Here is a 24155-nt window from a genome sequence, read left to right on the forward strand (position 1 = left end):
ATTGGTTCCCTCGGGCGCTCTTTTCTTCTTCTTCTTCTTCTTCTTTTTCTTCTTCAAATTCAGCTTTTCGTGCCGTCTGCCACACCTGCCTGCCAAGCTGATGGGCGCGGCTGGGACCGGTGCCAAAATCTCTGTTTTTACTTGCCTGGGAAAGTTGAGCGAAAAGACACAATAGGATCGAGGACTTTAAGAACATCCCCGCACGACGCGTCAGCTTCACATAAACACATTGTTCCTCCGGTGGTGGATCAGTCGCTCCATCCTGGGAGGAATCCGTATTTGATCGGTACTTGTTGGAAGTGGCTGAAGGTATGGATTTCTTTTTGTTTTGTTTTGTTACAATGCAGTGCTCTGAAATAACTTGGAGACTTTAAAGGGGGTGGGGGGAGAAGGGGAAAGTTGTGGATGTTGCGGATGTTTCTTCCCACCTGGCTGCTGCATCTCTGCACTAACTGCGCTCTGGGAGTTTGCTGATGGGCTGTCATATGGGGTGTTTATAGGTTGGAATTGTTATAGTCTTCAAAGTTCTCCGCACATACTTCTTGGCTTGTATGTACAATCCATTGGAGGGGTTTTTTGGGGATCATTTTTCGGTTATAGTGATCTCAGGATAGTTTTACACATTCTCCTTTTGCTGTGCTATTTAGATCCGTCTAAATATACCAGTGGCTCCGGCCTTTCTGGAGCATCACGCTTTAACTGACATGTGCCTATATTTGCTGCTCAGATCAGTTACAGCCTATGATAAGTAACTGTTTTTTTTTTCTTTTTTACAAGCTTCAAGCTAAAAGGATAACAAGGAGTGGATTTATTGGGAGAAATATCTTCACTATTAACTTTTCTCACAGCAGTAAAAACAGCATAAATGTGTTACTGGGCACAGGTAGAAGCTGTGGTTTCAGCACCACGTGGTACAGGAGAAAAGTAACAAAAAGGGCATCTTATGAAGTTTCTCTGCATTGCTGTTTCTAAATAACCTGAGTGTAGATGAAGCACATGCAGTTAAATGCCCTTAGTTGGCTGGCAGGGTGTGGTGAGAGGATGGTCTTTCAGAGCTGAGCGGTGATCCACCAGACTCCTTTGTTCCTTTGTGAGTTTGCTCGTCAAAGAAACAAAAGTAAATAGAAAGTCTGCTGAAAGCTATAGATGATGCTTTTCTGTGGTGTCCTCTGTTCACATAGAGGTAAATGTGTGCTCTTGTTGCATATGTTCTGCCTGTCTGCTGTTAGTGGAAGGGGAAACCATATGGTGGTTTTAAAAAATACAATCAGGAAGACTGGTGTGATGACATTTTGTGTTTCAGCTGGGATGAAGTATCAAATACATGCAGTAAACAAGCAGCCTGATCTTTAACCCAGATCATTCCTGGGAGAACAATTTTGTCTTTTTTTTCATTAGATGTTAGCTAAAATACCATCTAACCACAGTTAAGAAATAAGCAGACGGCTCTGAATATACATGACTGTGGTCAACATTTTATCATCATCTCACCAGATTAAAATGGGATGGACGAGTTAACAAGGCAGATGGACTTCTCAGAAGAAAAGGGTGAGATTTCTGGATTTCCTCCGAAGTTTTTGGAATGGCAGTACAGATAGACAAAGCCACCATTAAATCCCAAAATAAAGGCTTGATTCACCCAAAATAGACACACATTAAACAAAAACTAACTGCCACAGACAGTTTTTGTTCTATTTGAATTGGATTTCATTCAGAATCTCAGCGTCCCATTTTCACAGACCTCATAAAGTGATTTCTTATTTGAGGGTTTAAAGACAGATTGGTGTAGAGGCTCAAAAATACTTTGTTGCTACACGGTTTTAAATAGCGTCCTCCTTTCCTTGGTGGTGGTTTTGTCTCTCTCTCTCTCTGGGGGGTCTTATTATCACTAACATCACTGCATGCCTTCACTGGTCTCACTTTCCATTGCTCATCACAGTGTAAGTCATCCTCTGGGTTTCCCTTCAGTAGTCATAGCTAAATGTTAAAGCAGAGCTCATCGCGGCCTAACAGCTTCTGACACAGGGCGGAGAGGTCAAGCAGGCCCGGATCATAAGTTTGACCATTGCCGAGAGAATCAGACACGCTGTCCTCTTGTTTTATTGATCACTTTTAAAGCAAATCTGCTGAACTTTATTTATTTAACACATTTCATAACCAGTGGTTAGAATGTGTTCGAGGCTTTGCCAGAGTCGAGGAGCATCGGCAGCAGGAGCATAACAGGCCTAAAACAGACATAAACCCCTAAAAGGGAAGGAAAGCAGGAGGGAAGAGGAGGAGATGAAAGGAGGAAGACACGAACGAGAAGCCAGCATGAACTTAAAGGAATTTTTATAATCTATAGCTGATGCCAGCAAAACTCAACAGGCTGCTGCAGGAGAACAACTTGCCTCCTGCTGGAACAGGGGTGTTATTAACATCAAATTTATCTGCACCCATAATTTATGCAATCTTTATTTAATGTTCTTGTAATTCATGCCTACATATATGATGAGCATGAAGGCTCAGGCTGACCTGAGGACAAAGTCTTTGATTACAGTCAGAACTTGTCAGAAAGTGTGAATCCAAGTTGGGACTGAAAATTCATAAAGAAAACGCGGTCACAGGGCGTAGGGTCCGGCTCGTTCCTGGAGGTGATTTAGTTGTTATTCTCCTGTTGTGCATTGTGATAGCAATCACAGGGTCAGCAATCTGCAAATTAAGACCTCAAGATGCTTGTGAAATTTTTGGTAGGGGCGTTTTTGTCAGTAAGAATCAAAACATTGAAAAACTTGACATGTCAGATGTCCTCATTTGATACTTTAGCTTTATTTAAACGCAAGACTTGAGTTTGATTTGATTTTACGGGAAACCACCCAACCCGATGACCTTAACCTGGCACTTGGTTGTTTTAGAACCAGGTAATTGCAAGTCACCTGTTATTAAAGGCTTCAAGGTTGCAACTAGAACTTTAATAGTGTTTAATAGATCAGTTAATACTCTATTAAAAAACTATGAGGCACTATTAAGACTAGCATTTTGCATTTTTAGATGGTTGTCAAAATCATTAATAGTCAGAGTGAAGTTTTCATTTGTATGCCTGTTAATGTTCGTAAGCAATCACATCAATTCACTATGGTTAGAAATTGTTCATTTCATTAAATTTCATTAAATTTAAAAAGCAGTTGTAGGAGGACATCGACCAACCTTGCTCTCCAAAAATTGTTATTAATGTGCTATAACAGTTTTGTAATCCTCTCTCCTAACCCCTAGTCTTTAGTTATAGTATAAAAACAATAACAATAACAATAAGTGTCAAGATGAGTCTACACACAATAACATGTTATTTCTGTTTATTTGTTTATTCTTTTCATATTTATTTTTATTCTGATCATTTCTGTTATTTTTCTGTTGTTATGTGATCTGTTTTCTGTTATTCCATTATGTCATCCTGTCTATTACATAAAAAACAGATAATATACTGGCAAAAAAAGTACATTTTCAGTTTTTTTACAACAAAAAAAAGTGTAGTTTGCTGTAATAACTCTCAGTGTTATACCTATATGGACTCAAATACTGTGTGCACAGTAGTAATTATTGTTTCCTTTTCATCAGTTGTCACAGAAACCATAACCTCCACAACCAGACTGACATCTCTCCCACCAAGTGAGTCTCTTTGGTCTAGCCATGTTTGCCTTAATTGTTGTCAGCAAACTAAAAACAAAAAAAGAAATAAGAGTAATTATAGTTCTAAAGGAAGTTCCCGATGAGTAACTGCTTCTTGTGTTTTGCTGTGTGTCTTCGTTGCTAGAGGGAACCAGCGGATCAAATCACAGGAATATGTCCAGCAGTGTTGGAGGGCTGGGCTTGGAGAAGAATGTCTTAACCCAGAACAGCAGCAGTGGAACTTACTTTTCTTCATGTGAGAGCAACTTTCCACTTAAAATGAGGAAGCTGCAGTTTTGTTTTGAAATGCTGAATGTCACATTTTTAACCCGAATTACAAAAGACAGATTCTAGTTTTTTGCATCCAGGCAGGAATATTTTATTTCTTGAAAGTAGCTCTGACGTCATTATTGATGCACTAAGATACAGCGGAGAGCATTACTATTAAAGGAGGCTGAGGTGGAGCTGGTTTACTGAAACGTTATTTTTCGGGTGCCAGAGGGAAACGGTTACTGTATTTAACTTTTAGCTCCAATCTCAGTAAAGATACTTACTTAGATGTTATGGTTTCATGCTACTATATACTTCTGCTCCACAGCATGGCATAGGGAAATACTTTACTTCTTTTAGTTATTTAGCAGGTTTTTAATTAGAAATGACTATTTTTGTGCAATATTTATGGGGAACTTTTTTATTGAATTGAATGAATAAGTTAAACCAGGGTTTAATGTAAAAATGACAGATCTGGATGTTTTCACACACTAAAACAGGAGTTCCTCTTGTTGTAAAGTAACTATCAGTACTCTAATTTAGTTTCTGTACAGTTTGTGGACTGTACAGAAAAACCAAATTAAATAACTGAGCCTGTTTCAAGTGTTTCAAGTTTTGCACAACTGGTCAGCTGAACGTGTGGCAATGCGAGTGTTATCTGCAGAATCTGTATAACATTAATCATATTCTGCAGGTAAACACGTTCAGGAGTTTCAGTGGATCTGTTTTAGCTGCTAATGTACACTTGCCACAGGAAATCATTTACTTTTCTTTTTAGAAACAGCAGTTTTTATTAAATAAAAACGATTATCTTATGTAGCATCTTCTGTGGAGGTTTCTCAGGAATATTTTCCAGTAAGTGGGACTTTAAAATGGATCATCACTATATATTTTCTGTGTGCTATGTAGTATTTCCAGTATGTTCAGTTTTTCTGAGATGTGGCGGAGCAGAAGCTGTAAATACTCATGTAAAATGGCACTATCTTAAATTTACAGCTGAGAAAAGGGACTTAGTTACTACTTCCTGGTCATATTAGTCCAATCATGACTGAAGAGTTCTGTGAAATCATAAATAATTTTGGAAATCATCCTTCCAGCTTCTGTAGGTGTGAACACCGGGAGCTACAGCTCCTCCTCGGGAATCTACCTCGGCGGAGACTCCTCAGGAGGGGGTGAGGGAGGTGGGACCTACATAGATGGAGAAAGCTTTGGAATTGCCACAGGAGGAGGAGGAGGTGGAGGCAGCGGAGGCAGTTATCTCGTGAGCTCCGCGTCCAAGGTCCGGTCCAGCTCGTCGGGCGGTGCCAGGAGGACGCAGACTGCTGGCTCATCAGGAGGCCTGTCGCCAGCTTTCCGGGAGAGGAAGCACATATCCAGCCGCTCAGGGGGCTATGATGGTGAGATCCTGTTAATAAAACAGTTGGCATCAGAGAGTGAAGGAAACTGGCACAACTCAAGGGTGCTGTTTATACTCCTGCTCAACCATTGTGCTTTCTTCTAGGGAGTTCCAGTGCTAATTCCTCTCCAGAATTTACTCGCAAAGATTATGGAAACTATTGTAAGTGAAAAGGCTTATCAATGTTCTCATTGCACAATATCTCTCCTGTTTTACCCTAAACATGTGTCTCTGTTTTTCTTTCAGGCTCTGGTGCCACAAGAGGGAGAAGCGAAAGCAGAGGTATTTAATAATAGCTCCTCCCCTCATTATTTCTGCACCATCTGACTCTGAATTGTTATTTATTTATTTATTTTATTAAATGAGGATTCCATTGTCCATTGTGTGTTGTGATTTTTTTTCCAGAAAGCGAGATCAGAGTCAGATTGCAAAGTGCCTCCCCCACTCCCTGCAGATGTAAGACCTCTCAATCCATTTGCTGCTGTTATGCAAGTTCTCAGAACTTTTTCTCATTTTGTCCTGTTCCTGAGTACATTCATTCAAAGAACCACTTGCATAGTGAAAGACTTTTTACTATGGGGTGTCTCTTTTGAATCATGTGGATCAGATTTATATTACGTTCCACTTCTCACATGCGAGTCTATAAAATTCTAATTTGTAACACGTGTTGCAGTTAGTTCTCCAAAACAGAACATATACATCAGCAAAAAGAGACGAGGGGAGGTTTAAACAGTGGGGACTGTGCCTTTGTTTGCACTGTAGCCATGTGGAGAAAAGGTTATGGGGCAGAGTTTTGGTGGTAGCAACGGCACACATGACTCACTGTTTGCAGTAAGTCCTATTTTAGACCAAAACGGTGCAGAGTTAGAGCTGAACAGATGATCATCGCTCCCCCTGCTGATTGAAGTCCATAAGTGCTGTTATTTAATCCACATTTTTTAAGAGTTAGTCACTCTGTGCCACCTTTGGCCCCCTCAGCCTGCCACGGTACATCGTGTGTAGTGGTGGAGAAAGCACTTTTACTAAATATAATAAAACAAAAACAAGACCGTAACTCTCAGAAGTGGAGTGTAAGTCTCTTCTTTTGTAGGTTTTGCAGCTATTATCACTCGCAGAAATATTACAAATAAAAATACTTTCAAAACAATAAATCATGGCCACTTTTACACTGTGAGATTATTGCATGAGTACATGTTAGATATTTATATGATTGATTATACCTGTTTTATGACAAACGGAGATTAACTAATATTTTCAGAGGACACATACCCCCAACTAACCAAACTAAATGAAGAATAAATATTAAGACAAAATGTTAAATTTTCTTTAAAAAGTGTTTTTTGTGTTTGCCTCTTGCAAAATTACAGTCTTCTGTTTTTAGGATTCCTTTTAGCCATAAACTTCTAACAGTTTCTGCTGTTGAGTTTCTAGTTCAAATTCAAGATGAAACAGTATCTGAGATGTGCTGCATTGTTGCATTTGTTTGTGCGTTTGTGGTTCTGCAGGGACAGAGTTGGATGACGTGAAGAAGCTGCTGAAGGGACGCTCTAGCAGCGTCAGCCCGACTCGCTCCTCCAGTGCCTCCATCACCCTGCCTGTCCCTAAAAAGGCCAGCGTGGAGACCAAGACCATCTCAGTGGCCTCTCAGTCAGGTATACTACAGTGCTAAACCCTTTAGCGTTGGAGATTCACGTAGAAGAACATCTTGTCAAAATAGTCAGGGTTTATTAAAAAGTCATTATATATTAGAGAGGTGTCACAGGAAATCTTAATATGGAATAAAGAGGGAAAAAATAACATTAATAAAAATGTATATTAATGTGCAATAAAGTTAGTTGTCAAGTTGTGTCCAATATATAGATTTAGTCTGAATGTGGAAACAGGTTATAAGGGGTTAAACTGTTTAATAGACTCTTATATATTGGTTTTACCTTTTCTCACACACATTCATACTATGTCTTTAAGCTCTTTTTAACTGTCACACGCACACTCACACTCTGATGGATGCATCAGAGGCCAATTATGGTTCAGTATAACACAGACAGTGGGGGGCTACCGACCAAACTACAGGACAACGCACTGCCGCCTGAGCTGCACATCACAGACACAAAGTGGAGAAAAGTGAAAACTAGAGACACATTTAAAATGTTTGTCTTTGTGTCTTTTCTCTCCTGCAGTTTCAAGTTCTTTTGGCTCTGGTGTGAGATCACCTGGGTTCAACACCATTGATTTATCAGGACTGTATGATACCGGCCTGACAAATGGAAAGCTTGATAAATCAAGCCAGTATGATATCACAGACAAGTATGATACTGGCGTCAAATCAATTCAGTATGATGGTAGTCTGAAATCAGGACAGTATGATACTGGTGTGAGGTCATTACAGTATGATGGTAGTCTGAAATCAGGACAGTATGATACTGGTGTGAGATCAGTGCAGTATGATGGTAGTCTGAAATCAGGACAGTATGATACTGGTGTGAGATCAGGACAGTATGATACTGGTGTGAGATCAGGACAGTATGATACTGGTGTGAGATCAGTGCAGTATGACACCACTGTAAGATCAGGTCAATATGACACTCTGGACTCCACGGTGTTCCCCACTTTCTCCTGGTCCACCTCCACTCTGCCATCCTCCTCCACTACAGTCATTGCTGGCAACACCAGCAGCTACACATACCAAAGTGGGCAGGTCAGCGCCAACAACATGGCTGCAGGCTTGGTACCAGTCATCCCCACCTCTCCATCATCCCTGTCAGGTGAGACCAAATGTTCCTGGATATACATGGATATGTTGTCACTACACATGCATTTATTATGCTCCATATCTACACATGCTTACATATAAACAAACATCTGAACAAGGAAACAGGTACACTATGATAAGTCTTATATTAGAAATCAGCAGATGTCATCATGCCCATCCTGATGGTCCATAGTGTTGAATTTGAATATTATATATTCTCAGAAAAACCTTGGAAGTATTTTCCATATTTGATGCATGAGTTTTTGTGAGTTTTTGATACTTTTCCATAGTCAGTGTAATTCTTTTCCCTGAAAAAACAAAATAAATTGCACAAACTCCAGTTAAGTCTTTCTTCCCTATTCTGGCTGGTTAGCATAGTCAAGTTGTAAAACTACTCTGGGGCCATAAATGGAAATGAAGGATGCTTCCTTTCTCCACTGTGATTTTCCTCCAGTGTGAAATAATTGGTAGTTACTTAATCAAATCTCTGCATCTATATTTTCTAGTTTACGGCTTTCAGAATAACCTGGCACCCACTTCGGCCAGTGTGCTCACCACCAGTGGAGCCAACGTAAATGCTAACCTGGGAGGTAAGAAAACCTTTTTTCTATCCTCTTTTTTTCCCCTCATTTCAAAATTGTGTCTTTCTTACATATTCATCTATGCGTTTGTATTTACAGGATATGGTGTTCAGAAGAACGTGACCAACGGTGGCAGCGGCATCAGCACTGGAGTCTCTACGGGTAAGTCTGCAACAGTTTAAATCCCCCTGAATCTGATAAAAATAATCAAAGGCTGAACAAGATTAATTCCTGGTGGTTTGTCTTTTATCAGCCACTAGATCCCAAACTGATGACGCCTATAAGAAAGACTATAAGTTCGTGGTTTCTGAAAAAGAAAACGTTCCAGCCAAAAGGGAGACAGATATGCTCATTTTGGCAAAAGACACCGGCAAGCAGTTTACCAGCAGCAGCATTCATGTAGGAGGAGGTGAGCCTCACACTCAGCGCCACCTACTGGGCATACAAGTTCCTCAACTTTCCTTAGAGTTTTAATCGGGAATTGGTCTGACATGTATTTAATTGCACTGTTTTTTATTCGTTTTTTGGTTATAATTTAAACTCCTTTAGAAGCTGATTGTCTGTTACAGTTTGTCATTGTATGTTTTCAGTTTAGTTCCTTAAGAAAAAATAAATAAATACATAAAATGGGTGCTTTTTCTGTTTTCACAGGGTCACTGTCAGGAGACTCGATAAAGAAGGAGAAGCTTATTTCGAGCTACGGTGAAACGGCCCAACTGAAGGCAGAGACTGGCAACTCTTACTGTGAGAGCATCTTAAAAGCATCTCCAATGTGACTGATTTACAAGAAAACAACAACAATAACAAAAAATTGGTGATGTTGGTTTATTTCTTGCACAGATGGTTCATCTGGAGTTGTAATGAAAGACAAAGCCACCTATGCAGGTAAGTTTCATCGACATAAATATTGAGGAGTTAATTGACAGTGTACTGAAAATTTAATGTTGGATTGAACTCGTCACTCTTTCTGCAGAGATTCACAGGGACAGCGGCATCTTCGGAGGCGGAGGACTATGCTGTTGTTCGGACTCCTGTTGCTCCTGGTGGAAGTGGCTGCTGGGCCTTCTCCTTCTCTCCCTGCTCTTGCTGGGACTCCTGTTTGGCCTCATTGCTCTGGGTAAGATTGAACTGTGCAGCCTTATGAGAGTCCCCCACCCCAAAGGCCACAGATAAGATAAAACCTCAGGAGTCTGAAGGGCCAGTTTCTAAAGCTGCTGTGCTGTGAAGGATCAGAGAGTGACTGTTTTTTAACCAATAAAAAGTGTTTCAGCCTTTATAGACTAGTCTCCACTATTGAGCTGAGAAACAATAAATGTAATTCTCTCCCTGGAAATATGATCTCTTAGTGCCGTCCCACCCCCATAAAGTCTGGCATTCATTCATTGTCTACAGACCAGCTCTGGAAATCGTTGCTGGATGACATCAGAGACTCGAGTTTGCTTTGCCTGTAGCACGAGAGTTGTTGTTGTGGATTTACCCTGATAAAAATGTGATGTCAAGAACCTGAAAATACATTTGCAACTTACACTGAAGCATCCACAGCCTGCTCAGAGTCTGTGAACTGATAAACGTCTGTTTTTCATCATTCAGTTCAATACATATGTTATAACTTATAGCTTAGTTATATGTTAAGTTAAATATGTTCCGAGGGGAACACAAATGAATTTACGAGTCTTCACTCTCAGTCTTAGACTGTGAAGCAACAGCAGAGTTTGAGAGGATATACACTTCATTTTTATGTCCCTTGAAAACAAAGGAAAAATAAAAATTTGACTCTGTATGTCTGGATAAATAATAGCCTTTTTATTGCTTTTAATTGTTCCAGTATTCCATATATAGTTTAGAAACTGAGGCTTAAGTGCCATATTACAGTTCATTCATTTCTTTCTAAAATCTGCATTTCCTCCTTCATCCTGGTATGAAGTTGGAGGGCTAAATAATCTGTTAAATTGTACAAGTCATCATAACTGAAGCACAAACTTCTGGGATGGTCTGTACCACCCAGAAAGCCACGTTGTAGATCATACAGCTCCACTAAAACACTTCAAATAGCACCAACACCACAAACACTGTCTAAGACCCCAGTACAGGTAGTATGGAACGGGAAACCGCCAACAGTAACCAAAAATGCTTCTTCTATCAGGCTGTAAACATACTTTAAATGTTGTATAGTTCAACAGCATCTTAACATGGAAGTCAAAGAGCACTTACATGCTTTTGGAGGCAGCCTCAAGTGGCCTCTAGGGGAACTGCAGTTTTGGGCTCTTATCCACTGGATTTTTTTTTCCTCGGGCTTGGAGGCTCCCACAAAGGGAAGCTGCAAGAATCCCGTTCTATACTTGTGCTCACATTTACTACAAATATGAGCAAGTAAATATGTTACAGTTTAGATTTTTAGACCACAGCTAAAACATCATAGTACTTTCATCACGGAGTCATCTGATGTTAAGTGTTTAGTCTACAGAAGAGAAAAAGAAAGATAACACTTTATATTTGAGAAGCTGTAAATAAGAATTTTTTACTTACGGTGGAAACATCTGCCTGTCTTTTTCTCAGCTGAGGATGTGAGAAAGCTGAAGAGTCGAGTGGCGACCCTGGAAGCTGCGTCATCGGTCGCTGGCGCCCACACCAGTCGGCTGTCTTCCAATGATATCAACACTTATGTGGATGGTGGAGGTATGGGCACTGACAACACCATAGGCGTGGGTGGGGGAGGTGGAAGTTCAGGATCCAGGACACAAGTTCAGATTTCCACAAGTGATGTCAGCGCAGGTGGTAATGGCATTGGAGGGTCTACTGGTACTTCTGGTGTTGGAGCTGGTACCAGTTCCAGTGGGAGCTCCAGCAGTAGTGGAAGCAGCAGCGTCGGGAGTGCTGGTACAAGTCAAAGTGGTAGAGTTGATGCTGCTGGTACCGGTCAACGAGTTGGGGTTACCGGTTCTGCTAGTGGTGCCGGTACTGGCACTGACCTCAGGATCAGCGTGAGTGGAGGACACATAGATTCTGCTGCTCTTCAGCTGGCCATCCAGCACATGTTAAGGGCTGAAATGCAGTCGCAGGCATTCAAAGGTACCACACACACACACACACACACACACACACACACACACACACACACGCACACATACATATTTACATATCATGCACTACATTCATGTAATTGTTTTCCTTTTTCAGCTACTTTAGCGTCCTCAGTACAGGGAGAGAGAGGATTGCCTGGGCCTAAAGGTAAAATATAAAAAAGTTTATATAATTACATCTAAAACTATAATGTTCTTGAGGTAATCAAAATCAGCTGCATGTCATTTAAAATTTTAAGAATGTTTATTTTCCTACTCTTTTTATGCGACCCTGGAACTAAAGGTTTAACAGCAGTATCTCTTACTGACCAAAATATTTTCTTTTTGGAGTATTTCGGGTGAAGTCCTGCTCCATTTTTCTGCTCTTATTTCTCTTGTGTTTTATTTTTTATAGGAGATCCCGGTTTCCCTGGCATCCCAGGTGAGTAACGATGACTTACATTTTCATTTATTAATCACTACAGCCCACCCAATTTGTTTTCAGGCTGATATTATCTGTGTGCTGATCTATCAGTATCAGCATTTATAACAGCAGTTACAGTTTTTTACAGACGCTAGGACACATTTCTCAATACTTAGGTCACGTTTGCAAAACTCCTCACACAGTGAGCACAACAGAAGTCTATGTGGGCTAAACTGAGGACCAGTTATCATTGTTTTGGCACAAAATGCATTCAATGACCACATCTCTCAAATTTCATGAATTATCTTCTCACTCAGACACAACAACTGCCAAAAATCTTTGTACGTACAGGACATTTTGCATGTGCTTACATACTGTTTTCAAAACTGTTAAACTTATGGCCAAAACAATAATACAATGCAAAACTTGAAAAGACAGCAAAATCCAACAGCAATATTTTATTGAAACATATTTCCAATCTAAAAATGCAGTTTAACCAGCCACAGCTGATTCTCATTGTAGATGAACATCTACACAGATGTTACTCCTTCAATTTCATTACAAAAGGAGACAACTGCTGAATAGGTTTTTTTTGTGATGTAAACATGGACCCAGCCAGAAATGGAGTAGATTAGCATTACTATTGTATGTGTATCAGTGGATGGTGTGTATACAAATTCTTGTATTTTGGGATTACTTAGTGCAAAAAAATAAAAATACATAAACAAATATTACAGTTTTTTACAGACGCTAGGACACATTTCTCAATACTTAGGTCACTTTTGCAAAACTCTTCACACAATCCTCCTAACTGACCGTCAGCTTGGCAAAACAGTTCATTTCACATTCAAAATGCACTACAACTACCAAAACACTTCATTCAGGTCTCAAATAAATTCATTCTTCCAGAACACTAGCAAAGGTTGACAGCCGACAAACACACTTTGTCACCCACAAAACAATGACCTAAAAAACACTAACAACATGTAGCATTACACAGTGTTTTCTTGTGTAAAACAAGGACACATCTCTGTTTATAATTTCAATATATGTTACTGGAATGAATCAGACATCATGCAGAATTCGTTAATATTTGTTTATGTATTTTTATTTTTTTGCACTAAGTAATCCCAAAATACAAGAATTTGTATACACACCATCCACTGATACACATACAATAGTAATGCTAATCTACTCGGTCTCCTCCATTTGGCCACAGGTTCTCATCCACATCACATCTTATGTCATCTAGGGCAACACACCTAGGAAAGAATCTTCTGGCTGCCAGAATTGAAGGAGTTGAAAAATTGAAGGAGTAACACCTGTGTAGATGTTCATCTACAATGAGAATCAGCTGTGGCTGGTTAAACTGCATTTTTAGATTTAAAATATGTTTCAATAAAATATTGCTGTTGGATTTTGCTGTCTTTTTAAGTTTTGCATTGTGTTATTGTTTTGGCCATAAGTTTAACAGTTTTGAAAACAGTATGTAAGCACATGCAAAATGTCCTGTCCGTACAAAGATTTTTGGCAGTTGTTGTGTCTGAGTGAGAAGATAATTCATGAAATTTGAGAGATGTAGTCATTGAATGCATTTTGTGCCAAAACAATGATAACTGGTCCTCAGTTTAGCCCACATAGACTTCTGTTGTGCTCACTGTGTGAGGAGTTTTGCAAACGTGACCTAAGTATTGAGAAATGTGTCCTAGCGTCTGTAAAAAACTGTAACGAATTCTGCATGATGTCTGATTCATTCCAGTAACATATATTGAAATTATAAACAGAGATGTGTCCTTGTTTTACACAAGAAAACACTGTGTAATGCTACATGTTGTTAGTGTTTTTTAGGTCATTGTTTTGTGGGTGACGAAGTGTGTTTGCCGGCTGTCAACCTTTGCTAGTGTTCTGGAAGAATGAGTTTATTTGAGACCTGAATGAAGTGTTTTGGTAGTTGTAGTGCATTTTGAATGTGAAATGAACTGCTTTGCCAAGCTGACGGTCAGTTAGGAGGATTGTGTGAAGTGTTTTGCAAAAGTGACCTAAGTATTGGGAAATGTGTCCTAGCGTCTGTAAAAAACTGTAAAACACACTTCAACCATGTTAGGACCATTAACGTTAGATACAATAGTTTGTCCACCAGAGGGCGGGTTACAATTTTCCTGTTGTCAGCGTGTTTGGCACACAACACAAGCTGATCTGAGTAGATTTGGGCAGGGTGAAAATGGATCGACAAGTGTTACAGAGATCTGTTTGTGTGTCGTGTGTCTGAAACAAAAACATTTCAGCCGAAACACTGGAAAAGTGGATTTAAAATACCTCCAAATGTCAGTGTCAGTATCAGCATTGGTATCGGATGCTAGTCATCACATTATTTTATATTTTTCTTAGAATTACTGTGTGGTATTGTGACGCCATTTTTACTCACTGTGACTGTGACTTCAGGTCCTCCAGGTGCGATGGGACATTCAGGCCCCGAAGGTCCCAAAGGACAAAAAGGAACTCAAGGTACACAAAACATTTCAAGTTAAAATTGAATTCATGATGTAGCTGCTCAGCTGAGTTAGAGCCACTGATCATCTCTGTGCTTTATGTGTGATCAGGTGAACATGGAGCTGAGGGGCCACCGGGTCTCAGAGGTCGTGAGGGCCCAGTTGGCCCGAGAGGTGAGCCAGGACCTCCAGGCTTTGGAATTAAAGGCGACAGAGGTATGGTTCATACTCAGAGCAATCAAAGACCTCGTCCAGCTTGACTCGCAAACAGTTTGTCACTACAAGATCTTTTATGTTTGGCTTCTGCAGGTGCTCATGGAGATCCTGGGGTTCCTGGGCCTGTAGGACCTATCGGCCCCCCTGGACCAAAAGGTGAGATCAGTAAAGATGGAGCTTTCAAGTTCAAGTAAACAAACAAACAAAAACATCTATGAATGCCTCCTTATTGAGCCATTTATGAGATGACAAGCATTTAATCCCTCGTGGTGTCTGTACCGTTTGCAGCAGCAGGTGGCAGTATAGAGTCAGTTTATGAATACAGCCTCAAGATGCAATTTTTCAGCTGACATTACTTATCAAAAAAAAAAAAAAAAAAACAAAGAATGGCCTATCATTGCTTTATTTTTATTCATACTCTCCAGAAATATGTTTTATTTGTGACTTCATGCATAATTAAACTCATATGTCTTTCCTGTTTTTCCAAATAGCGTTACCAAAACACTTAGAAAGCTTTGGTTTAGAAAACACTGGAAAAAAGTTGTTGTTTTTTTCACTAGAGTTATTTATTTACTTATTCGTTTATTTTACATCTGTGTCACTTTAGAGCAATTTTGATTTCTCAGTGTAATGAAAGAAAGAAAGCTCAAGCTTTCCTAAAGTGCCAATGTGAATCAAAACAGTTTTTAAATTCTTATTTTTGTCCAAATGCTGTTATAATTATTAATTGCTAATTATTCTTTCAGGTGCACAGGGGCTGTCTGGACTTTCTGGGCCACCAGGTTAGTGCATTAAATCGAATTCATCTACTTGCTTAGCGGAATTTACCACAAAATGTATTTAGCACCAGCTGAAAATAGCATCATTAGTGTTTTAACTTCATTCCTGGCCTTTAACATGAACTGCTTTGTGATAGGTCAACCAGGTCTTCAAGGTTTCCGTGGCGAATCAGGGCCTCCTGGGGCTAAAGGTGGGTTTCACACTACTCACCTGCTAAATAGTGTGAAATTCATAGTTAAATTATTTATTTTTTGATATATTATAACATCTTTTTCTTACTCTGCAGGTGATAGAGGGCTTGCTGGATTCCAGGGACTTAAAGGTTTGTTGTACATCCTGTCAGGATTTTAAAGGACCCTGTGTTGGGCTTGTTGATCAGAGTTTAATTCATTGTTTATTTCAGGTGACACTGGTGACAAAGGTCCCAGAGGTGCACAAGGTCAGCACAGCTTTGTAATTGAAACTGGATTTGTAGATGCAAAATTAGCATGTTTTAAACTCCGTTCAGTCTCTTAATTTTCTGATCGAGTTGTCTGACTTCTCAGGTGAATCCGGTTTACCAGGTCCGCCCGGGCCAGCTGGAGAAAAAGGCTCCAAAGGATCAGTGGGTGAGTCAGAGGATGTCTAACCTCGGATAGTAGATTCTAATAGATTCTCAGACACTCGGACTGTGGTACTGTGCTCGACTGCCTCCTGGTGTTTCATGTGGTTGTTTAGAACCTGCAGGAGCATGAAACAACATTCTCTGTCAAAGAGGAGTCTGCTCATAAGGCTTCCTCTGTCTGTAGCTAAGACTTGTTATTAAGTCAGCAGCATATGCGTTTATGTTTTAGATAAATTAAATATAAAATATTTTCTGCTTTTTGCCCATCAGGATTTTCTGGACAAGATGGCGCAAAGGGATCAAGAGGTGAATAACTCATCATATAAGCACTGCATTTGCACTAATTTACATATTATTTAAATAAGAATATAGAACAGATATAGGTAGAATTAATACATTTATTTCACACAAGTGTAAAATAGAATAATTAAAATAAAAATACATCAAAATAAATAAATCCTAATGCTATTCCTTGGGCCCAGGTGACCAAGGACCAGCTGGGCCTCCTGGACTCAGAGGTCCTGCTGGGCCTCCTGGGGATAATGGACTTCCAGGTAAGGTTGCTGCTCTAACACATTAGCAGATAATAAATCTGCTACATATATTCAGAAATATATTCATAATATTTTCCTTCTGTAGGAACACCTGGACTTCAAGGACCACCAGGTATGACTGTGCCATTAATACCTCTCCTGTTGTAGCATATTATTAATTCTCTGGGGGTGACACTTTTGAATGCTGACCACACTGATGATGTACTTAAATTGTATTTTAGGGATACCAGGAAATCCAGGACAACCCGGCACCAAAGGTACAGCTGCGTATGTCTGCCTGCAAGTTTTTTTTGTGCTGTTGATTATGACTTTAACACCTTAACGTGAGATCTGCATGTCTGTTTAAGGTGACACTGGTGCACCAGGACGCATCATCAATGCAGGTAACAGAACATCATGAAATGTATATTTTAACAGACTCCTGATAAAGACAAGAATTTGACATCTGATAATCACATACATTTAGCAGCTGGCTCCACTGCTGTTGGCATCCCAGGAGCACCTGGGCCTGCTGGTCCTCCTGGTCCCCCTGGGGCTCCAGGATTATCAGGTCTGACGCTTGATAGCCCAAAAAAATAGTTGGACATTCATTTCATCGCTGAATTATAGTACCAGCATTAATGTTTTGTTTTTTTTATCTTCAATTTACCTCCTCAGGTCCCATCGGCCCTGCTGGTCTGCCTGGCCAACCTGGTACGTCATTGTGGTTTTTCTTGTTCTCAACTTGAATTTTCCTTTCAGATTCAGATTAAAACCCTAAATGTTTGCCTTTTCAGGTCCTAAAGGTGACAGAGGAGAAAAGGGAGACGTGGGAGAATCAGAACTATCCTTGAGTAAGAGTGAGACGGTTTCTTCAAGCAGAACAGACAGTGAGTACTTTTGAATCTATCTATCTATCTATCTATCTATCTATCTATCTATCTATCTATCTATCTATCTATCTATCTATCTATCTATCTATCTATCTATCTATCTATCTATCTATCTATCTATCTATCTATCTATCTATCTATATTGTATCAGAGTTTGGTGGCCAATGCTAACTTTTTTAACTGTTTTACTACCACTACAGAATCACATTTTTTACTTTAACCTGTCCCCCACTTGAGTTAGCATTACTTTGATAGTAGCCATTATTCAGTATTTGCCACTTCTCTTTAATAAACTTGTTTTTGTTTGTGCTTCAGGGCTGTTTCGTGAAAATGGAGGTTTGGCACAGTCTGGCCCACCCGGCCCACCGGGTCCACCTGGGCCTCCAGGACGTCCAGGTAGATAACACATTTTATATTTAGTAGAAGTTTCCAGCACATCTTCACATTGTTCTAAGGCGCACAGAGGAGAGGATAAAGTCTAAAGAGCCCAAAGCCCCAGGAACACTTACTGTAGTCTAGACTAGTCAATCAATACAGTTGTTCTATAACATTATAGACATAATAACAGGTAACATCTTTAAAAGTTGTGTGGGATTTGTTTGACACAATGAAAAATACCTACTGAGTCATTTGAAAATGTTTTTTATTAGGAGATTCCAGACAAGGACCTCCAGGACCACCTGGGCCCCCAGGCCAGCCAGGCAAGTTTCTGTCTCAGCGCTGTTGTCACTGCGTGTGAATCTGATCCATTCTTCATGTAAAAACTCTTATTTTGTTCTTTCTAGGTTATGGAAGACCAGGACCTAAAGGAGACAAAGGGGACTCCAGCTTTGTATCCAGCGCTGGTGGTATGATCCACAGTCATAATTCTGTTATATCTAGATTTGGGTTTTACATGTAGCTGCCCACTGCTTCACTGAGTGAATGGGTCAAATGCAGAGAAAAACAAGTAATTTCCCCATGGGGATCAATAAAGTATCCATTATTATTATTATTATTATTATTATTATTATTATTATTATTATTATTATTATTAATTAGTAGTAACAGAGCAATGCCACTGACTTCAGCACTGTTCTTCTTACAGCAGCCTTATATCCAGGACCACCAGGACCTCCTGGGCCTCCCGGGGCTAAAGGATCAACAGGTGATTAGTCTTTGTGAAGTGGTCTGATCTCTGCCTCTCTATTAGCTCTTTAACATACAATTTTTTATCTTTGTTTTAGGTCTTCAAGGGCCCAGGGGATACCAAGGTATAATTTTTATCTTTAATTTTTGTCTATATTTTGGCTTTTTTTAAAATCATGCATCCATTCATACCAAGCCTCTCTGCTTATATGCTTATATAACTTATATAACTCTTAAATAATTGACATTTGTGTCTCAGGTGAACCCGGTCAGCCAGGTGTGCCCGGCACCCCGGGAACACCAGGAACCAACGAGAGAGGTCAGGACTTCTAAATAATCACATTACAATTAAATTAAGCCATGTTTACACATGAACTTCAGAGGGGGCAATTGCACAAGCTGACACAACACAACGTCTGAATTAGAGAGCTGGCACATTAAAAAATACAGTATGCTGTATCATGTTACTTCAGATGTTTATGTATCAATTCTGACTTACAGTGTCAACATATGGTGGAGGACGTGGGCTCCCAGGACCACCGGGTCCACCAGGGCCTCCAGGGCCTCAAGGACTCAAAGGTAAAGCTAACAGCACTCTTAAATCAGTGGATGAGATGCGTTATATTAGCTGTATGAACTGTGAGTTTGTCACGCAACAACAATACATTTGTTGTTTATCTTCCAGGGGACACTGGAGCTCCTGGGATTCCAGGCGCTTCAAGAGGTAGATAAAATCATGAACCATGTCCTCATTTCTGTTTACAATTATAGACAAAGTCACGAGTGTCTTCTTCTTAAAAACAGAAATAGTTCACAGTGGCTTTAAAGTCCACTTGTACTCCACAGGATTTTAACTGTCAGGTTTTTTTTCTTCCCCAGGCTCAATCTCAGTCACGTCAGGTCCTCCTGGTCCTCCAGGTCCTGCTGGCCCTCCAGGCTTGCCGGGCTCCTTTGCTTCTTCTACTGAGATGCGGCAGTACATCAGTGACTATTTAAGTAAGAGTCTTTCTAAAGGGAGATCACTTTCAGAGGGCAGAACATGGTATTGACTTGTTCCATTTCAGGTAGAGCCAGGCAATCTGCCATTCCTGGACCTCCAGGTCCACCTGGACCACCAGGACCCCCTGGAACCTACTCAGGCTCTATAGATGACATCTCTCTTCGTGTCATTGCATACCTACGACGTAAGCATTTTTTAATTATGTGAGAGAGATGAATACTTATTTCAGAGACACAGTCAGTAAACTAGAACCACCTCTAAATGTTTTGTGTAATTTCAGGTTCAGACTCAGGGTTCAGCTTGGGTGTTCAGGGTCCTCCAGGACCACCTGGTCCTCCTGGACCTGCCTCTGGATCCCTGACAGTCAGCGGTCTCATAGCTATGCTTCAGAGTGAGTACAATATATATTTTAGCTGTATCATACCCAGCTTGCATTCAGTACAGCACCTCTACAGTCTCTTCATCATCATCTATCATGCATCATTTTTTGTTTTTTAAGCTTGGATGCACCAAGCTAAACTGTGTCTTTGCTCTGATCTGTCCAGGAGATGACGTGAGGAGATATTTGACAGGACCACCAGGGCCACAAGGGCCACCAGGACCACCAGGGACATCAGTAGGACTTTCAGGCAGTTATAGAGTAGAGGAGATAGCTACATATGTCTTCAATTTCATGAACGGTTAGCAAAGATTCTTACCTAAAAACACTAAACATGGATACAGCAACTGGGCTTAAACTAATGGGTTTTATGTTATTTATAGAGAGAGGGATTGCAAGAGGTCCACCTGGGCCACGTGGTCCTCCTGGGGTTGCAGGGCCTCCTGGTCCAGCAGGGTCTGGCTTCACTACCGCTACTATTGACTATTCTGCACTAATAAAGAGTAAGAGCATTTAATTAGTGTCTGTCTCTTTTTATTAACAGACACCAACATGTTTTATCTGGATAACCAAAATAACCTGCATACAGAATGATCTGGATTCAAAGTTTCTATAAAGTTACTCACTCATCTTCTTCCTCATATCTTCAACTTTTTTTAGATTCAGATTTCCGTTCATGGATCGCATCTGCTGTGCAACAAGGCCCTCCTGGTCCTCCGGGTGTTCCAGGGCTACCCGGCCCTACTGGCCCTCAGGGCCCGCCAGGAGTCTCCACTGCTACTGTGTATGGGGCAGGAGGTCGTGGCTACAGCTTGGAAGAAATCCAGCGTTACTTGCAGGGTATGTCTAACAGAGAGAGTGACAATAGTCTTGTGTTTACGAAGCGATGTCTAACCATGAAAAATCACTTGGATACTAACTGTTTAAGGGTCGACTAAATAATTTTACACCAGTGGAAATAATTTTAAAAGTATCAGAAATGTTATCCATCCTCGAATTAAATTTCAATTAGTACTCAAAGAAATGTTATTTGTGAACAAAAATTAGAAGTTTGAGCTCCTGTCTCTTTAAGACCATTTTCGCCCGATTGGTTGCCCCTCACCAGGCTTCCGCAAACAGAATTCAGTGCTCCACCGCTTTATCTGAGGCCAAGATAAAGCCAGAGTAATGTCATCTTGGCACAGTAGTAGAAAGAAATAATTTAAAACCAAGTATTTGGCTCACCACAGTTTATTTTATGTATGCTGACCATATTATTTAGAACATCCAAATTCTATAATACATTCATATTATATATTACTGAAAAATTAGGACAGGTTTAGAGATGCAAATGAAGAAGAAGAAGAAGCGGTCTTTTGTGGGATGAGACATGCAGTTCTGGCTTATTATGAAATTCATATCAATCATATCTTTTAATCTTGAGTTTAATACAAGATTAATTTTTAATTTGTAAAATTTAATTTGGACGGTTTTTGCTTTTTTCTATTCATCTTCTTATTTAAACATGCAGTTAGTGGGGATAGGTTAATTGGTCAATCTGTGAGTGAATGTGAGTGCGAATGGTTGTCTGTGTCTCTATGTGTACACCCTGGACAGACTGGCGACCTGTCCAGGGTGTACCCCGCCTCTCGCCCTGTGACAGCTGGATAGGCTCCAGCGCCCCATGCGACCCTGGAAAGGATAAGCGGAAGTGAATGGATGGATGGATGGATGGATCTTCTTATTTAATCCAAAATCAGTTTGTGCCAGCTTTGTTCATCTTGGTCTCTATTCTCTGCCAGGTTCTGGGTTTAGAGGTCTTCCTGGCCCTCCTGGTCCTCCAGGTCCACAGGGTCCACCAGGCACTTACACTGGATCAGTTTCTTACAGTGGGAACTTCCCCAGGGAGAGCATCCGCACTGAAATTCAGCAGTATCTAACCAGTAAGCTTTGGACATCCCACACAGATACAAATATGAAAAAACATTCCCAGCAGCACAGATGAGAGCAGATATGACACATTTTCTCTCTCCAGGTGACAGTGTTCGCCGTACCATCACGGGACCTCCAGGGCCTCCCGGTCCAAGGGGTCTGAAAGGAGAGCGTGGAGAGCCAGGCTACCTCCAGACCTACGCACAGAGCCAGACCTACGCTCAGGGTGACTCTCACAACAACCCACAGATCAGACAGATTGATGTCAGCAAGCTTGCTGAGACACTGGACTACTCTAATGTCGCCATAAAAGTTACAGACTACATCAAGAGTAAGTAGATTACCAGTTACTCTACCAGTTTTTGTACCTTTGTGGCAGATGTGCTGTTAGAATTACAGTTCCTATATTGCTGGGAATTCTACATGCTAGACCTGACGTTCAATGTTTCTTAAGGCCTGTTTTTTAGCCAGTATGGTTTTTTGCATTTTTTGGCAAAAAAATGGCACCATAACAATTATATTATGATATTAGCAATAGTGCATTGGTTAATGCATCCATCTAACAAGTGTAAGATTCCTGGTTCAAGTCAGAGAGGAGACAAAAAACCCTCACAGGGTTGCATCAGGAAGGGTATTATCACAACTCTGAATTCAGATTCAGTTAGAAGAATTTGAATTAAGTCTCTGTCTCCAAATTAAGCACAACAGTGCTGCATCCATTATGAGCAGCCTCTTCTGTGAATGCTCTATGCTTGGCAAACCATTGAAAAATGGTAGCGTGTTGCATGTTAATAACACATACACAGAGCCTAATCCCAGTACGGGGACCTTGAGGATTTGAGTACTTCTCATTTAGGCCGATGAAAGACATATGCAAATTAACTTATATGACTACAGTGCCTTCTTTTTTTTAAATTACTTTTCTGCAGGTCAGGGCCTGCTGCAAGGGTATTCAGGTGGGGCTTCTTTGACCACAAATGTTCGAGCTATTCAAGGCCCGCCAGGCCCGCCTGGCCCACCTGGACCACCTGGTCACAGTCGTGTTTTTGCAGCTTACGGCAATATCACAGCTGATCTCATGGACTTCTTCAGAGGTAAATATACTTATGATTTTCCACCCACTTGAACTGTCTCAACTTCTGAAGTGTTGCTAGACAGTGCAGTTTTACCTCTAACAAATCTGTTTTCTGTCCTTTCACAGTCTATGGCACCATTCCCGGCCCTTCAGGAAGCCCTGGGCCAAAAGGGGAAAGAGGGTACCCAGGACCCAAAGGAGACAAAGGTACACAAAACAGATTTTATTCAGTGCGTACAGGTAGAGTAACATTTTAGTGCAGAAACAACAAGAGTGTTTTGTATGGTTACAGGTGATCCTGGACCTCCAGGTTTACCTGGAATACCAGGGACATATACTGTCCAAATTCCACACAGAGTGCAGAAGAGGGAAGCAGGTAAGCTATTATGATGTCAAACTACAGGAAAAACAACCAATTACATGCAATACTGTGCAAAAGTCTTGAATCAACGCTCATTTCTTGACATTTTGCTTCTAAGGAGCCAGACTTTCTTGTATTTTTTGTTGAGGAACAGTTCTCTAGGATTTCTGTAGGTTTTTCAAAGGTTTTCTTTCAGCATTGGCTGCTTTTTCACTTCTTTTCAGTTCACTCATTGTTCCTGACCATTTTTAGAGGAATATTTATTTTATGTGATAAGCCACTTAACACTGACCTATGAATCAGTCAGGCATAAAAAATTATCAACTGTCATGTTTACACATAGCAGACAACTTATATTTTTAGGCTCTTAGTTATCAGCAGTTAGTTTTTAAACCAACAAGGTGATTCCCAAATAGATCTTAGCCAAAAATACAGACTATCTCAGCCTGGTGTGCAGTGTGACCTTTACAAAATTTGAGGAAACTGGATAAGTGGCAGGTCTAAAAACTATGTACAGAAGATGAACAGTATCTGAAAGTGAATCTGAAGGGAAACTTTGTGCCACACGACACAAGAACGGGACTGAAAATCAGTGGCGACTGGTCTTATTATCAATATGTGCAGGGGAGTTTAGGTGACAGGTACAACAGTGTGTCTATAAG

The 24155-nt window shown here is 40.4% G+C and overlaps 1 protein-coding gene across 1 annotated transcript in view; it reads left to right on the plus strand.

Annotated features, from left to right (window-relative positions):
- col17a1b (collagen, type XVII, alpha 1b) overlaps nt 1-24155 on the plus strand; it is a 26282-nt gene continuing 2127 nt past the window's right edge. The window contains exons 1-54 of the mRNA XM_080869254.1: nt 1-309; nt 1495-1548; nt 3595-3645; nt 3791-3901; nt 5013-5312; nt 5417-5473; nt 5558-5593; nt 5717-5767; nt 6817-6963; nt 7489-8073; nt 8567-8650; nt 8741-8803; nt 8895-9050; nt 9293-9385; nt 9482-9526; nt 9615-9758; nt 11198-11710; nt 11819-11869; nt 12116-12142; nt 14567-14629; nt 14725-14829; nt 14923-14985; nt 15576-15611; nt 15746-15799; nt 15896-15931; nt 16013-16048; nt 16155-16217; nt 16484-16519; nt 16696-16767; nt 16853-16879; nt 16989-17024; nt 17115-17150; nt 17234-17317; nt 17425-17460; nt 17544-17636; nt 17955-18035; nt 18290-18340; nt 18425-18487; nt 18727-18786; nt 18866-18892; nt 19027-19086; nt 19269-19346; nt 19453-19491; nt 19647-19763; nt 19832-19951; nt 20048-20158; nt 20313-20447; nt 20530-20649; nt 20807-20986; nt 21928-22068; nt 22161-22388; nt 22987-23151; nt 23259-23339; nt 23425-23508. Coding sequence (XP_080725380.1) covers nt 1506-1548; nt 3595-3645; nt 3791-3901; nt 5013-5312; nt 5417-5473; nt 5558-5593; nt 5717-5767; nt 6817-6963; nt 7489-8073; nt 8567-8650; nt 8741-8803; nt 8895-9050; nt 9293-9385; nt 9482-9526; nt 9615-9758; nt 11198-11710; nt 11819-11869; nt 12116-12142; nt 14567-14629; nt 14725-14829; nt 14923-14985; nt 15576-15611; nt 15746-15799; nt 15896-15931; nt 16013-16048; nt 16155-16217; nt 16484-16519; nt 16696-16767; nt 16853-16879; nt 16989-17024; nt 17115-17150; nt 17234-17317; nt 17425-17460; nt 17544-17636; nt 17955-18035; nt 18290-18340; nt 18425-18487; nt 18727-18786; nt 18866-18892; nt 19027-19086; nt 19269-19346; nt 19453-19491; nt 19647-19763; nt 19832-19951; nt 20048-20158; nt 20313-20447; nt 20530-20649; nt 20807-20986; nt 21928-22068; nt 22161-22388; nt 22987-23151; nt 23259-23339; nt 23425-23508 — 5374 coding nt within the window. The 5' untranslated portion in view covers nt 1-309; nt 1495-1505. The remainder of the gene's footprint in view (nt 310-1494; nt 1549-3594; nt 3646-3790; nt 3902-5012; nt 5313-5416; nt 5474-5557; nt 5594-5716; nt 5768-6816; nt 6964-7488; nt 8074-8566; nt 8651-8740; nt 8804-8894; nt 9051-9292; nt 9386-9481; nt 9527-9614; nt 9759-11197; nt 11711-11818; nt 11870-12115; nt 12143-14566; nt 14630-14724; nt 14830-14922; nt 14986-15575; nt 15612-15745; nt 15800-15895; nt 15932-16012; nt 16049-16154; nt 16218-16483; nt 16520-16695; nt 16768-16852; nt 16880-16988; nt 17025-17114; nt 17151-17233; nt 17318-17424; nt 17461-17543; nt 17637-17954; nt 18036-18289; nt 18341-18424; nt 18488-18726; nt 18787-18865; nt 18893-19026; nt 19087-19268; nt 19347-19452; nt 19492-19646; nt 19764-19831; nt 19952-20047; nt 20159-20312; nt 20448-20529; nt 20650-20806; nt 20987-21927; nt 22069-22160; nt 22389-22986; nt 23152-23258; nt 23340-23424; nt 23509-24155) is intronic.

The sequence above is a fragment of the Rhamphochromis sp. 'chilingali' genome (assembly GCF_963969265.1).
Source record: "Rhamphochromis sp. 'chilingali' genome assembly, chromosome: 20".
Lineage (NCBI taxonomy): Eukaryota > Metazoa > Chordata > Actinopteri > Cichliformes > Cichlidae > Rhamphochromis > Rhamphochromis sp. 'chilingali'.